Source organism: Ranitomeya imitator, chromosome 5 (assembly GCF_032444005.1).
Source record: "Ranitomeya imitator isolate aRanImi1 chromosome 5, aRanImi1.pri, whole genome shotgun sequence".
NCBI lineage: Eukaryota > Metazoa > Chordata > Amphibia > Anura > Dendrobatidae > Ranitomeya > Ranitomeya imitator.
In genome coordinates, this window is record NC_091286.1 from 192,339,739 (window position 1) to 192,356,010 (window position 16,272).

A 16,272-nucleotide genomic window follows, 5' to 3' on the forward strand; every position below is an offset into this window, starting at 1 on the left:
AGCAAACTAATTTGTATGCTCGTCAATTTTTGGAGCAAAACCCCGGTACATCATTTTCCAACTGGTCTCCTGTAGACGCAGTTGAAATGATGCAGTTTTGGGGCCTGGTCCTCCACATGGGGATCGTGAAGAAGCCAGAAATGCGGCAATATTGGAGTGTAGATGTTTTATATAACACTCCAGTATTCCGAATGGCCATGGTTCGGAGACGTTTTGAGGCCATCCATAAATTCCTGCATTATTCCGATAATGCACAGTGTCCCGCACGAGATGACCCCAACTTTGACCGTCTGTTCAAAGTTCGGCCGGTCATCGAACACTTCAACAAAAAGTTTTCTGAAGTGTACGTGCCCAAAAGGGACATCTGCGTGGATGAGTCCTTGGTCCATTTTAAGGGGCGGCTCGGATTCCGTCAATACCTGCCCAACAAAAGGGCCAGGTACGGAATCAAACTCTACAAGCTGTGTGAGAGTGCCTCAGGGTACATCCACAGGTTTAGAGTGTATGAAGGGAAGGACAGCAGGATTGAACCCCCTGAGTGTCCTCCTGTCCTGGGAGTGAGTGGGAAGATCGTGTGGGATTTGGTGCACCCACTGCTGGATAAAGGTTATCACCTCTATACTGATAACTTTTATACCAGCATCCCACTCTACAAATCCCTCTCTGCGCGAGGTACCGCAGCCTGCGGTACTGTGCGCAAAAATCAGAGAGGCCTCCCAAAGACGCTACTTCGGCAGATGCTCAGAAAAGGTGAGAGCAAGGCCCAATGTAGCGACCACCTGCTGGTGGTCAAGTACAAGGACAAGAGGGATGTCCTTCTCTTGACCACCATACATGGTGATGGCAGAGCCCTCAGCACTGTACGGGGTACCTCTACACAGGTCTGCAAACCGGACTGTGTACTGGGCTACAACAAAAGCATGGGGGGGGTTGATCTCTCTGATCAACTCCTCCAACCATACAGTGCTTTGAGAAAGGCCAAGGTGTGGTACAAAAAGTTGGCCGTCCACATCGTACAAATGGCAATGCTCAACGCTTTCCTGCTGTTACGATGTGCACGCCACACCGATACGTCGTACCTTCAGTTCCAGGAGGTAGTGGTTAAGGCCCTGATATTTGGTACTCCGGAAGGAGAGGGCCCCAGTACTTCCGGAACTGAAGGTGCTCGTATCGTACCAGGCCAGCATTTTCCGGGGGTGGTCCCGCCAACCGGCAGAAAAGGTAAGCCGCAAAAAAGGTGCCGAGTGTGTTACAAAAGGGGAATACGCAAGGACACCATTTATCAATGCGACACCTGCCCCGAAAAACCTGGCCTGTGTATGAAGGATTGCTTCAGATTGTACCACACCTCCATGCACTACTAATTTACTTTACAAGAAAGCGTACATTAGTTCCAAAAAGGGGGCACATCTAGATAAGTTCCTTGGGGGGGGTCTAGGTTCCAAAATGATGTCACTTGTGGGTTTTTTTTACTGTTTAGGCACATCAGGGGCTCTGCAAACGGAACATGACGACCGCAGACAATTTCTGCATTCCAAAACGTCACAACTTCCCTTTCGAGCCCCAACGTGTGCCTAAACAGTTTTTTCCCACATATGGCGTACCAGCGTAATCAGGACAATTTGGACAACAACTTTTGATGTCCAATTTCTCCTGTTACCTTTGGGAAAATTAAAAATTGGGGACTAAAATATCATTTTTGTGGGAAAAAATAGGATTTTTTATTTTCACGCCTGGGCATTATAAACTTTAGTGAAGCACGTGGGGGTTCAAATTTCTCACCACACAACTAGATAAGTTCCTTAGGGGGTACAGTTTCCAAAATGGGGTCACTTGTGGGGGGTTTCTACTGTTTAGTCACATCAGGGGCTCTGCAAATGGAACATGATGCCAGCAGAACATTCCATCAAAGTCTGCATTCCAAAACGTCACTACTTCCCTTTCGAGCCCCAACGTGTGCCCAAACAGTAGTTCCTCCCCACATATGGGGTATCAGCGTACTCAGGACAAATTGGACAACAACTTTTGGGGTCCAATTTCTCCTGGTACCCTTGGGAAAATTAAAAATTGGGGACTAAAATATCATTTTTGTAGGAAAAAATAGGATTTTTTATTTTCACGCCTGGGCATTATATACTTTAGTGAAGCACGTGGGGGTTCAAAATTCTCACCACACAACTAGATAAGTTCCTTAGAGGGTCTAGTTTCCAAAATGGGGTCACTTGTGGGGGGTTTCCACTGTTTAGGCACATCATGGGCTCTCCAAACGCGACATGGCGTCCGATCTCAATTCCAGCCAAAGTTAGCTTGAAAAAGTCAAACGGCGCTCCTTTCCTTCTGAGCCCTGCCATGCGCCCAAACAGTGGTTCCCCCCAAATATGGGGTATCAGCGTACTCAGGACAAATTGGACAACAACTTTTGGGGTCCAATTTCTCCTTTTACCCTTGAGAAAATAAAAAATTGGGGACTAAACGATCATGTTTGTGGAAAAAAATAGGAATTTTTTTTTTCACGCCAGGGCGTTATAAACTTTCGTGAAGCACTTGGGGGATAAAAGTGCTCATGACACATCTAGATAAGTTCCATAGGGGGTCTAGTTTCCAAAATGGGGTCACTTGTGGGGGGTTTCCACTGTTTAGGCACATCAGGGGGTCGCCAAACGCGACATGGCGTCCGATCTCAATTCCAGCCAAAGTTAGCTTGAAAAAGTCAAACGGCGCTCCTTTCCTTCTGAGCCCTGCCATGCGCCCAAACAGTGGTCCCCCCCCACATATGGGGTATCAGCGTACTCAGGACAAATTGGACAACAACTTTTGGGGTCCAATTTCTCCTTTTACCCTTGAGAAAATAAAAAATTGGGGACTAAACGATCATGTTTGTGGAAAAAAATAGGAATTTTTCTTTTCACGCCAGGGCGTTATAAACTTTCGTGAAGCACTTGGGGGATAAAAGTGCTCATGACACATCTAGATAAGTTCCTTAGGGGGTCTAGTTTCCAAAATGGGGTCACTTGTGGGGGGTTTCCACTGTTTAGGCACATCAGGGGGTCGCCAAACGCGACATGGCGTCCGATCTCAATTCCAGCCAAAGTTAGCTTGAAAAAGTCAAACGGCGCTCCTTTCCTTCTGAGCCCTGCCATGCGCCCAAACAGTGGTCCCCCCCACATATGGGGTATCAGCGTACTCAGGACAAATTGGACAACAACTTTTGGGGTCCAATTTCTCCTTTTACCCTTGAGAAAATAAAAAATTGGGGACTAAACGATCATGTTTGTGGAAAAAATAGGAATTTTTTTTTTCACGCCCGGGCGTTATAAACTTTCGTGAAGCACTTGGGGGATAAAAGTGCTCATGACACATCTAGATAAGTTCCTTAGGGGGTCTAGTTTCCAAAATGGGGTCATTTGTGGGGGGTTTCCACTGTTTAGGCACATCAGGGGGTCGCCAAACGCGACATGGCGTCCGATCTCAATTCCAGCCAAATTTAGCTTGAAAAAGTCAAACGGCGCTCCTTTCCTTCTGAGCCCTGCCATGCGCCCAAACAGTGGTCCCCCCCCACATATGGGGTATCAGCGTACTCAGGACAAATTGGACAACAACTTTTGGGGTCCAATTTCTCCTTTTACCCTTGAGAAAATAAAAAATTGGGGACTAAACGATCATGTTTGTGGAAAAAATAGGATTTTTTTTTTTCACGCCCGGGCGTTATAAACTTTCGTGAAGCACTTGGGGGATAAAAGTGCTCATGACACATCTAGATAAGTTCCTTAGGGGGTCTAGTTTCCAAAATGGGGTCATTTGTGGGGGGTTTCCACTGTTTAGGCACATCAGGGGGTCGCCAAACGCGACATGGCGTCCGATCTCAATTCCAGCCAAATTTAGCTTGAAAAAGTCAAACGGCGCTCCTTTCCTTCTGAGCCCTGCCATGCGCCCACACAGTGGTCCCCCCCCACATATGGGGTATCAGCGTACTCAGGACAAATTGGACAACAACTTTTGGGGTCCAATTTCTCCTTTTACCCTTGAGAAAATAAAAAATTGGGGACTAAACGATCATGTTTGTGGAAAAAATAGGAATTTTTTTTTTCACGCCCGGGCGTTATAAACTTTCGTGAAGCACTTGGGGGATAAAAGTGCTCATGACACATCTAGATAAGTTCCTTAGGGGGTCTAGTTTCCAAAATGGGGTCATTTGTGGGGGGTTTCCACTGTTTAGGCACATCAGGGGGTCGCCAAACGCGACATGGCGTCCGATCTCAATTCCAGCCAAATTTAGCTTGAAAAAGTCAAACGGCGCTCCTTTCCTTCTGAGCCCTGCCATGCGCCCAAACAGTGGTCCCCCCCCACATATGGGGTATCAGCGTACTCAGGACAAATTGGACAACAACTTTTGGGGTCCAATTTCTCCTTTTACCCTTGAGAAAATAAAAAATTGGGGACTAAACGATCATGTTTGTGGAAAAAATAGGATTTTTTTTTTTCACGCCCGGGCGTTATAAACTTTCGTGAAGCACTTGGGGGATAAAAGTGCTCATGACACATCTAGATAAGTTCCTTAGGGGGTCTAGTTTCCAAAATGGGGTCATTTGTGGGGGGTTTCCACTGTTTAGGCACATCAGGGGGTCGCCAAACGCGACATGGCGTCCGATCTCAATTCCAGCCAAATTTAGCTTGAAAAAGTCAAACGGCGCTCCTTTCCTTCTGAGCCCTGCCATGCGCCCACACAGTGGTCCCCCCCCACATATGGGGTATCAGCGTACTCAGGACAAATTGGACAACAACTTTTGGGGTCCAATTTCTCCTTTTACCCTTGAGAAAATAAAAAATTGGGGACTAAACGATCATGTTTGTGGAAAAAATAGGAATTTTTTTTTTCACGCCCGGGCGTTATAAACTTTCGTGAATAACTTGGGGGATAAAAGTGCTCATGACACATCTAGATAAGTTCCTTAGGGGGTCTAGTTTCCAAAATAGGGTCACTTGGGGGTTTCCACTGTTTAGGCACATCAGGGGGTCGCCAAACGCGACATGGCGTCCGATCTCAATTCCAGCCAAATTTAGCTTGAAAAAGTCAAACGGCGCTCCTTTCCTTCTGAGCCCTGCCATGCGCCCAAAAAGTGGTTCCCCCTCACATGTGGGGTATCAGCGTACTCAGGATAAATTGGACAACAACTTTTGAGGTCCATTTTCTCTTTTTACCCTTGGGAAATTAAAAAGATTATTGCTGAAAGATCATTTTTGTGACTAAAAAGTAAAATGTTAATTTTTTCCTTCCATGTTGCTTCTGCTGCTGTGAATCACCTGAAGGGTTAATAAACTTCTTGAATGTGGTTTTGAGCACCTTGAGGGGTGCAGTTTTTAGAATGGTGTCGCTTTTGGGTATTTTCTGCCATATAGACCCTTCAAAATGACTTCAAATGTGAGGTGGTCCCTAAAAAAAATGGTTTTGTAAATTTGGTTGTAAAAATGAGAAATTGCTGGTCAAATTTTAACCCTTATAACTTCCTTGAAAAAAAAAAGTTTGTTTCAAAAATTGTGCTGATGTAAAGTAGACATGTGGGAAATGTTATTTATTAACTATATTGTGTCACATAACTCTCTGGTTTAACAGAATAAAAATTCAAAGTTGGAAAATTGTGAAATTTTCAAAATTTTCGCCAAATTTCCGTTTTTTTCACAAATAAACGCAAGTTATATCGAAGAAATTTTAGCACTATCATGAAGTACAATATGTTACAAGAAAACAATCTCAGAATCGCTAAGATCCGTTGAAGCGTTTCGGAGTTATAACCTCATAAAGGGACAGTGGTCAGAATTGTAAAAATTGGCCTGGTCATTAACGTGCAAACCACCCTTGGGGGTAAAGGGGTTAAAGACTCCATAATAACAGGGTCTGTACCACAGGACTGGCGTATAGCAAATGTGGTGCCAATATTCAAAAAGGGAACAAAAACTGAACTCAGAAACTATAGGCCAGTAAGCTTAACCTCTACTGTGGGTAAAATCCTGGAGGGCATTCTAAGGGATGATATACTGGAGTATCTGAAGAGGAATAACCTCATGACCCAGTATCAGCACGGGTTTACTAGGGACCGTTCATGTCAGACTAATTTGATCAGTTTCTATGAAGAGGTAAGTTCCGGACTGGACCAAAGGAACCCAGTAGATGTAGTGTATATGGACTTTTCAAAAGCTTTTGATATGGTGCCACACAAAAGGTTGATACATAAAATGAGAATAATGGGGATAGGGGAAAATATGTGCAAGTGGATTGAGAGCTGGCTCAGGGATAGGAAACAAAGGGTGGTTATTAATGGAGCACACTCGGACTGGGTAGCGGTTAGCAGTGGGGTACCACAGGGGTCAGTATTGGGCCCTCTTCTTTTTAACATACCGTATATACTCGAGTATAAGCCGAGATTTTCAGCCCAAATTTTTGGGCTGAAAGTGCCCCCCTCGGCTTATACTCGAGTCACGGTAGTGGTGGGGTCGGCGGGTGAGGGGGAGAGGGCGCTGAGGTATACTTACCTAGTCCCAGCGATCCTCGCGCTGTCCCTGCCTTCCTCCCCGTCTTCTGTGCTGCAGCGTCTTCCCCTCTTCAGCGGTCACGTGGGACCGCTCATTAGAGATATGAATAAGCGGCTCCACCTCCCATAGGGGCGGAGCCGCCTATTCATTTCTCTAATCAGCGGTGCCGGTGACCGCTGACAGGAAGATGCTGCAGCACAGAAGACGGGGAGGAAGGCAGGGACAGCGCGAGGATCGCTGGGACTAGGTAAGTATGTTATATTCACCTGTCCGCGTTCCAGCCGCCGGGCGTCGCTCCATCTTCCCGGCGCCTCCATCTTCCCGGCGTCTGCGCTCTGACTGTTCAGGCAGAGGGCGCGATGACGCATATAGTGTGCGCGGCGCCCTCTGTCTGATCAGTCAGAGCAGAGACGCCGGGAAGATGGAGGCGCCGGGACCGGACGCTGGGAGCTGCAATCAAGGGAGGTGAGTATGTGGTTTTTTTTTTTTATTGCAGCAGCAGCAGCGGCAGCACAGATTTATGTGCAGCATCTATGGGGGCAGTGTGAATGGCACACAGCACTATATGGGGGCAGTATGAACGGCACACAGCACTATATGGGGGCAGTATGAACGGCACACAGCACTATATGGGGGCAGTATGAATGGCACACAGCACTATATGGGGGCAGTATGAACGGCACACAGCACTATATGGGGGCAGTATGAACGGCACACAGCACTATATGGGGGCAGTATGAACGGCACACAGCACTATATGGGGGCAGTATGAACGGCACACAGCACTATATGGGGGCAGTATGAACGGCACACAGCACTATATGGGGGCAGTATGAACGGCACACAGCACTATATGGGGGCAGTATGAACGGCACACAGCACTATATGGGGGCAGTATGAACGGCACACATCACTATATGGGGGCAGTATGAACGGCACACAGCACTATATGGGGGCAGTATGAACGGCACACAGCACTATATGGGGGCAGTATGAACGGCACACAGCACTATATGGGGGCAGTATGAACGGCACACAGCACTATATGGGGGCAGTATGAACGGCACACAGCACTATATGAGGCATCTGTGCAGCATCTATGGGGGCAGTATGAACGGCACACAGCACTATATGAGGCATCTGTGCAGCATCTATGGGGGCAGTATGAACGGCACACAGCACTATATGGGGGCAGTATGAACGGCACACAGCACTATATGGGGCATCTGTGCAGCATCTATGGGGGCAGTATGAACGGCACACAGCACTATATGGGGCATCTGTGCAGCATCTATGGGGCAGTATGAACGGCACACAGCACTATATGGGGCATCTGTGCAGCATCTATGGGGCAATATGAACGGTGCAGAGCACTATATGGCACAGCTATGGGGAAATAATGATCTGTTTTTATTTTTGAAATTCACCGGTAAATGCTACATTTCCACCCTAGGCTTATACTCGAGTCAATAAGTTTTCCCAGTTTTTTGTGGCAAAATTAGGGGGGTCGGCTTATACTCGGGTCGGCTTATACTCGAGTATATACGGTATTTATTAATGACCTTGTAGGGGGCATTCAGAGTAGAATTTCAATATTTGCAGATGACACTAAACTCTGCAGTGTAATCAATACAGAGGAGGACAATTTTATATTACAGGATGATTTATGTAAACTAGAAGCTTGGGCCGATAAATGGCAAATGAGCTTTAATGGGGATAAATGTAAGGTCATGCACTTGGGTAGAAGTAATAAGATGTATAATTATGTGCTTAATTCTAAAACTCTGGGCAAAACCGTCAATGAAAAAGACCTGGGTGTATGGGTGGATGACAAACTCATATTCAGTGGCCAGTATCAGGCAGCTGCTACAAAGGCAAATAAAATAATGGGATGCATTAAAAGAGGCATAGATGCTCATGAGGAGAACATAATTTTACCTCTATACAAGTCACTAGTTCAACCACACTTAGAATACTGTGCACAGTTCTGGTCTCCGGTGTATAAGAAAGACATAGCTGAACTGGAGCGGGTGCAGAGAAGAGCGACCAAGGTTATTAGAGGACTGGGGGATCTGCAATACCAAGATAGGTTATTACATTTGGGGCTATTTAGTTTGGAAAAACGAAGACTAAGGGGTGATCTTATGTTAATGTATAAATATATGATGGGACAGTACAAAGACCTTTCTGATGATCTTTTTAATCATAGACCTGAAACAGGGACAAGGGGGCATCCTCTACGTTTGGAGGAAAAAAGGTTTAAGCATAATAACAGACGCGGATTCTTTACTGTAAGAGCAGTGAGACTATGGAACTCTCTGCCGTATGATGTTGTAATGAGTGATTCATTACTTAAATTTAAGAGGGGACTGGATACATTTCTGGAAAAGTATAATGTTACAGGGTATATACACTAGATTCCTTGATAGGCCTTGATCCAGGGAACTAGTCTGATTGCCGTATGTGGAGTCGGGAAGGAATTTTTTTTCCCCCAAGGTGGAGCTTACTCTTTGCCACATGGTTTTATTTTGCCTTCCTCTGGATCAACATGTTAGGGCAAATTAGGTTAGGCTATGGGTTGAACTAGATGGACTTAAAGTCTTCCTTCAACCTTAATAACTATGTAACTATGTATTGTATTGTTAACGTTGTTACTCACGACTGTTGTGCTTGAAACTGTTAAACTGTAAAGCGCTGTGGAATATGTTGGCGCTATCTAAATAAAGATTATTATTATTAATAAGTTGCTGCATTATACTACTATGGGGCTGCATTATGCTACTATGGTGCTGCATTGTACTACTATGAGGGTGCATTATAATATTATGGGGCTTCATTATACTACTATGAGGCTGCATTATACCACTATGGGGTTGTATTATATAACTGTGGGCTGCATTATACTACTATGGGATGCATTATACTACTATTGGGGTGCATTATAGTACTATGAGGTGCATTATACTACTTTGTGGCTGCATTATAATACTATGGAGGTACATTATACTGCTATGGGGCTTCATTATACAACTATGGCTGTGTTTATACTACTATGGAGTGCATAATACTACTATGGGAATGCATTATACTACTATGGGTTGCATATTTTACCCGTTAGGGTGTTCATTATACCACAATGGGATTGCATTAAACTAATACGGGGGTGCATGTTACCTTTATGGTGGTGTATGATACTAATATAGGGGTGCATTATACTATTGTGGGGGTGCATTATACTAGTATAGGGTGAATTATATCACTATGGAGGTGTATTATGCAACTAAGAAGGTGCATTAGACCACTATGGGAGTGCATCATACTACTTAGAGAGGTGCATTATACAACTATGGTGGTGCATTATACAACTATGGGAGTGCATTATACTTCTATGGTGGTGCATTATACTACTATGGGGGTGCATTATGCTACTATGGGGGCACATTATACTACTATGGAGGTGCATTATGCAACTATGAGGGTGCTATAGACCACTATGGGGGTGCATCATACTACTTATGGAGGTGCATTATACAACTATGGGAGTGCATTATTTTTCTATGGTGGTGCATTATACTACTATGGGGTGCATTATGCTACTATGGGGCACAATATACTACTATGGATGTGCAATATACTACTATGGGGGTGCATTATACCACTAGGGAGTGCATTATACCACTACCACCCATAATAACAGGGTCTGTACCACAGGACTGGCATATAGCAAAAGTGGTGCCAATATTCAAAAATGAGACAAAAACTGAACTTATAGGCCAGTAAGCTTAACCTCTACTGTGGGTAAAATCTTGGAGGGTATTCTAAGGGATGCTATGCTGGAGTATCTGAAGAGGAATAACCTCATCACCCAATATCAACATGGGTTTTCTAAGGACTGTTCCTGTCAGACTAATCTGATCAATTTCTACGAAGAGGTAAGTTCTGGACTGGACCAAGGGAACCCAGTGGACGTAGTGTATATGGACTTTTCAAAAGATTTTGATACGGTGCCACACAAAAGGTTGATACATCAAATGAGAATAATGGGGATAGGGGAAAATATGTGTAATTGGGTTAAGAGCTGGCTCAGGGATAGGAAACAAAGGGTGGTTATTAATGGAGCACACTTGGAGAGTCCACGGTTAGCAGTGGGGTACCACAGGGGTCAGTATCCGGCCCTCTTCATTTTAACATATTTATTAATGTAGGGGGCATACAGAGCAGAATTTCAATATTTGCAGATGACGCTAAACTCTGCAGGGTAATCAATACAGAGGAGGACAATTTTATATTTCAGGATGATTTATGTAAATTTGAAGCTTGGGCTGATAAATGGCAAATGAGCTTTAATGGGGATAAATGGAAGGTCATGCACTTGGGTAGTAGTAATAAGATGTATAAGTATGTGCTTAATTCTAAAACTCTGGGCAAAACCGACAATGAAATAGACCTGGGAGTATGGGTGGATAACAAACTCATATTCAGTGTCCAGTGTCAGGCAGCTGCTACAAAGGCAAATAAAATAATGGGATGCATTAAAAGAAGCATAGATGCTCATGAGGAGAACATAATTTTACCTCTATACAAGTCACTAGTTCGACCACACTTAGAATACTTTGTACAGTTCTGGTCTCCGGTGTATAAGAAAGACATAGCTGAACTAGAGCGGGTGCAGAGAAGAGCGGCCAAGGTTATTAGAGGACTGGGGGGTCTGCAATACCAAGATAGGTTATTACACTTGGGGTTATTTAGTTTGAAAAAACGAAGGCTAAGGGGTGATTTTATTTTAATGTATAAATATATGAGGGGACAGTACAAAGACCTTTCTGATGATCTTTTTAATCATATACCTGAGACAGGGACAAGGGGGCATCCTCTACGTCTGGAGGAAAGAAGGTTTAAGCATAATAACATACGTGGGTTCTTTACTGTAAGAGCAGTGAGACTATGGAACTCTCTGCCGTATGATGTTGTAATGAGTGATTCATTACTAAAATTTAAAAGGGGACTGGATACCCTTCTTGAAAAGTATATTGTTACAGGTTATACAGTACAGACCAAACATTTGGACACACCTTCTCATGGGGGTGCATTATACTACTATGGGTTACATTATAATGCTATGGGGCTGCATTATACTAATATGGGGGTGCATTATACCTATGAAGTGCATTATACTACTATGGGGGTGCATTATACCATCTTGGGGGTGCATTATAATACTATGTTGTGCATTATACTATTATTGGGCTGCATTTTCCACGATGGGGCTGCATTATACTTCTATGAGGCTGCATTTTACCCCTTTGGGGGTGCATTTTACCACTATGTTGGTGTATTATACTACTATAGGGTTGCATTTTATCACTGTGGGGGTGCATTATACTACTATAGGTGTGCATTATACAACTATGGGGTGCATTATATCACTATGTGGGTGCATTATACCACTATGGGGCTGCATTATACAACTATGGGAGTGTTGGTGTCAAGACTCATCTGCAGAGGTCTTGTCATTGGCAGATGGGCTTACTTTATAGTTTCCATTTTAATATTTATATGTTTAGTGTCTGCATATAATCTAGTACACTTTTTGTGCTGCTGCATATCTTTGTTGAGATGTCTCAGTGAATATATTACATACAATGTATAGTTAATTTCTGTGTGCTACCAGTTTTTGCCAGTTCACCCCTGACCTATCGAGTATTGTGCATTTACTTATAGATTTTACTTCCATTGTAACACTCTAATGACCTGTGTAGGTCTCAGCTGTGGGACTTACAGCATTCTAACAAATATATCCTAATATAACGATGATAATTATTCGTGTTATATTGACAAATATAAAATATTGGATATGTGGAAATAGATAAATACTAAATATATGGGCCACGCAATTGAAAAAATAATTTTACATACTTTGATAACTGATTAACCCTAGAAATCCAAATAACTACATTGCTCAGTACTATCACAATTGTACAGTATTCTGCACCTTACACAAAAAATAGGATGTCCCAATTCTTTATTGACTGTAACCCTTTTTTCTATTTTTTTTTCTAGAGGAGACAAAACCCAAACCCAAGTAAGTTTTTATATTCTGTAATCACTGCTAATTAGTCAAATCATATACCTCATTTTTCGCTTTATAAGATGCACCTGATAATAAGACGCACCTAGATTTTAGAGAGGAAAATAAGAAAACATATTTTGAGCCAAATATTGTGCAAAAACCTTTAATAAAATACAAAAACATTATCTGTGGATGACACTCTATTATGGGGGATCTGTGAATTACAGTTCAGGTGCCTGTAATACCGTATATTGTGACTACCACCTCCCTCATCCTCAGGACTACATCCACTTACTGTATATATGGATGTATTCTGAAAGATGAGGGAGGTGGCAGTCACATTTGCAATAAACACTTTGGACACTACATTACAGTGTATATTTACATTAAATATGGCTAGAACCCCCATCATCCTTCAGAATATTCCCATTGATACAGTATATTCTAAAGGATGATGGAGGTTGTTTGCTCACCTTTCCTAACATGATCTCGGACTTGTGAGTACCATAGTTGCAACATTAAATAGTGTGCAGAGACAGATATGAGATTGGTGGAGGCAGCTCAGCAACAAATCATTCCACCAATTTCTATCCATCCCAGCAGAGGAGGAGGAGAATCGCTCTTCTCTCCCTCCTCAGTTTTAGGCCTCTTTCACACATCCATGTCTCCAGTATGTGTGGTGACAGTTTTCACACGTACTGGAGACACTGACACATATAAACCCATTAAAATGAATGGGTCTGTGCACATGTCAGTGTGTTTCCACAGACTGTGTGTCCGTGTGCCCCACACGTAGATATGTCCATTTTTTACCGTCAGCACGGGCAGCAAAACTTCCCGCATGTGTGCACATGAGAACACACATGGATGTCATCCGTGTGACACACATCGGTGCCATTGAAAAAGCGCTACAGTAAGCGCTGTTCCCCGGTGCCGGGTGCTGAAAACGGCTCTCATCATTCTCCTCTGCTCTGCCGGCAATCAGCGCAAGCGGAGATGAATGATGAAAGTTATATTCAAGTTAGAACAATGACTGCAGGTGGGGGCTTTTTGGACTATTACTCCCATCAACCTTCACCTGCTGCTGCTAATAACAGTGACTACTGGAGCAGATGATCTGGGTATTCCTCACCTGCCACTTGTGATGTAACTAAATGACTGAAAAACCCGGCGTGGGTTCCCCTGTATGTTCTATAACCAGCCAGGCAAAACTTTAAAGGGACACTGTCACCTGGATTTGGAGGGAACAATCTTCAGCCATGGAGGCGGGGTTTTGGGGTTTTTGATTCACCCTTTCCTTACCCGCTGGCTGCATGCTGGCTGCAATATTGGATTGAAGTTCATTCTCTGTCCTCCATAGTACACGCCTGCACAAGGCAATCTTGCCTTGCGCAGGCGTGTACTATGGAGGACAGAGAATGAACTTTAATCCAATATTGCAGCCAGCATGCAGCCAGCGGGTAAGGAAAGGGTGAATCAAAAACCCCAAAACCCCGCCTCCATGGCTGAAGATTGTTCCCTCCAAATTCAGGTGACAGTGTCCCTTTAAGCTGGGGTCTGCAACCCTCAGCTGCCAGCTTCAGCCATGTTGATTATGAATAATAGAGGGGTCCTGTCATGATCCCAATGGCAGGGGATCACAAAAGGACAAGCACAAAAACAAAACAAGCTCTAGGGTGATGGAACCTGAGCTGACCGCGATCCTGAACCTAAACACACAACTAGCAGTAGCCGGGGAACGTGCCTACGATGATTCCTAGACGTCTCGCGCCAGCCGAAGGATTAACTTCCCCTATAAGAAGAAACACAGACCTCACTTGCCTCCAGAGAAACACCCCACAGAAATAGCAGCCCCCCACATGTAATAACGGTGAAATGAGAGGAAAGCACATACGTAGTTATAAAAATAGAATCAGCAAAAATGAGGCCCGCTAAAGCTAGATAGCAGAGGATACAAAAGTGAACTGCGCGGTCAGCGAAAAACCCTTCAAAAAACCATCCTGAAATTACTTGAACTCATGTGCCAACTCATGGAACATGAGGAGTAATTTCAGCCCACTAGAGCAACCAGCAGCAAGGAATCACATCTCTGCAAGCTGGACTAAGACAAAAATTAAGCAAAACGTGGAACAGGAAAATCAAAACTTAGCTTGTCCTGAAGATAACAGACGCAGGGAGCAGAGGTAAAAAGACACGCTGATTACATTGATAGCCGGCGAGGAAATGACAAAAAAAGCCAGGTTAAATAGGAAACTCCCATAACCTGATGGAACAGGTGGACACCAGAGACCGCAGAGAACACAAGTCACCCAGTACCATCAGTAACCACCAGAGGGAGCCCAAAAACAGAACTCACAACAGTACCCCCGCCTTGAGGAGGGGTCACCGAACCCTCACGAGAACCACCAGGGCGACCAGGATGAGCCCTATGAAAAGCACGGACCAAATCGGCAGCATGAACATCAGAGGCAATCACCCAAGAATTATCCTCCTGACCATAACCCTTCCACTTGACCAAATACTGGAGTTTCCGTCTGGAAACACGAGAATCCAAGATCTTCTCCACAACATACTCCAATTCACCCTCCACCAGCACCGGAGCAGTAGGCTCAAGCGAAGGAACGACAGGTACCTCATACTTCCGCAACAACGACCGATGGAACACATTATGAATAGCAAACGATGCCGGGAGATCCAAACGAAACGACACAGGGTTAAGAATTTCCAAGATCCTATAGGGACCGATGAACCGAGGCTTGAACTTAGGAGAAGAGACCTTCATAGGAACAAAACGAGAAGACAACCACACCAAGTCCCCAACAAGAAGTCGAGGACCCACGCGGCGACGGCGATTAGCAAACTGCTGAGCCCTCTCCTGGGACAACTTCAAATTGTCCACCACATGACTCCAAATCCGATGCAACCTATCTACCACCATGTCCACTCCAGGACAATCAGAAGGCTCCACCTGACCAGAGGAAAAACGAGGATGAAACCCCGAATTACAAAAGAAAGGAGACACCAAGGTAGCAGAACTAGCCCGATTATTAAGGGCAAACTCGGCAAGCGGCAAAAAGGAAACCCAGTCATCTTGATCAGCAGAAACAAAACACCTTAAATAAGTTTCTAAAGTCTGATTAGTTCGTTCCGTCTGGCCATTCGTCTGAGGATGGAATGCAGACGAAAAGGACAAATCAATGCCCATCTTAGCACAGATCGTCCGCCAAAATCTAGACACAAACTGGGATCCCCTGTCAGAAACGATGTTCTCCGGAATGCCATGCAGACGGACCACGTTTTGAAAAAACAGAGGGACCAACTCAGAGGAGGAAGGTAACTTAGGCAAGGGTACCAGATGAACCATCTTAGAAAAGCGGTCACACACAACCCATATGACGGACATTTTTTGAGAGACAGGGAGATCCGAAATAAAGTCCATGGAAATGTGCGTCCAAGGCCTCTTCGGGATAGGCAAAGGTAACAACAATCCACTGGCCCTAGAACAGCAAGACTTAGCCCGAGCGCAAACTCCACAAGACTGCACGAAAGAACGCACATCCCTCGACAAGGAAGGCCACCAAAAAGACCTGGCCACCAAGTCTCTAGTACCAAATATTCCAGGATGACCTGCCAACACAGAAGAATGGACCTCGGAGATGACTCTACTGGTCCAA

The 16,272-nt window shown here is 44.4% G+C and overlaps 1 protein-coding gene across 1 annotated transcript in view; it reads left to right on the forward strand.

Annotated features, from left to right (window-relative positions):
* Nucleotides 1-16,272, forward strand: part of LOC138680613 (troponin T, cardiac muscle isoforms-like) — a 302,991-nt gene that overhangs the window by 47,494 nt on the left and 239,225 nt on the right. The window contains exon 3 of the mRNA XM_069767943.1: nucleotides 12,589-12,610. Within this exon, the coding sequence (XP_069624044.1) occupies nucleotides 12,589-12,610 (22 nt within the window). The remainder of the gene's footprint in view (nucleotides 1-12,588; nucleotides 12,611-16,272) is intronic.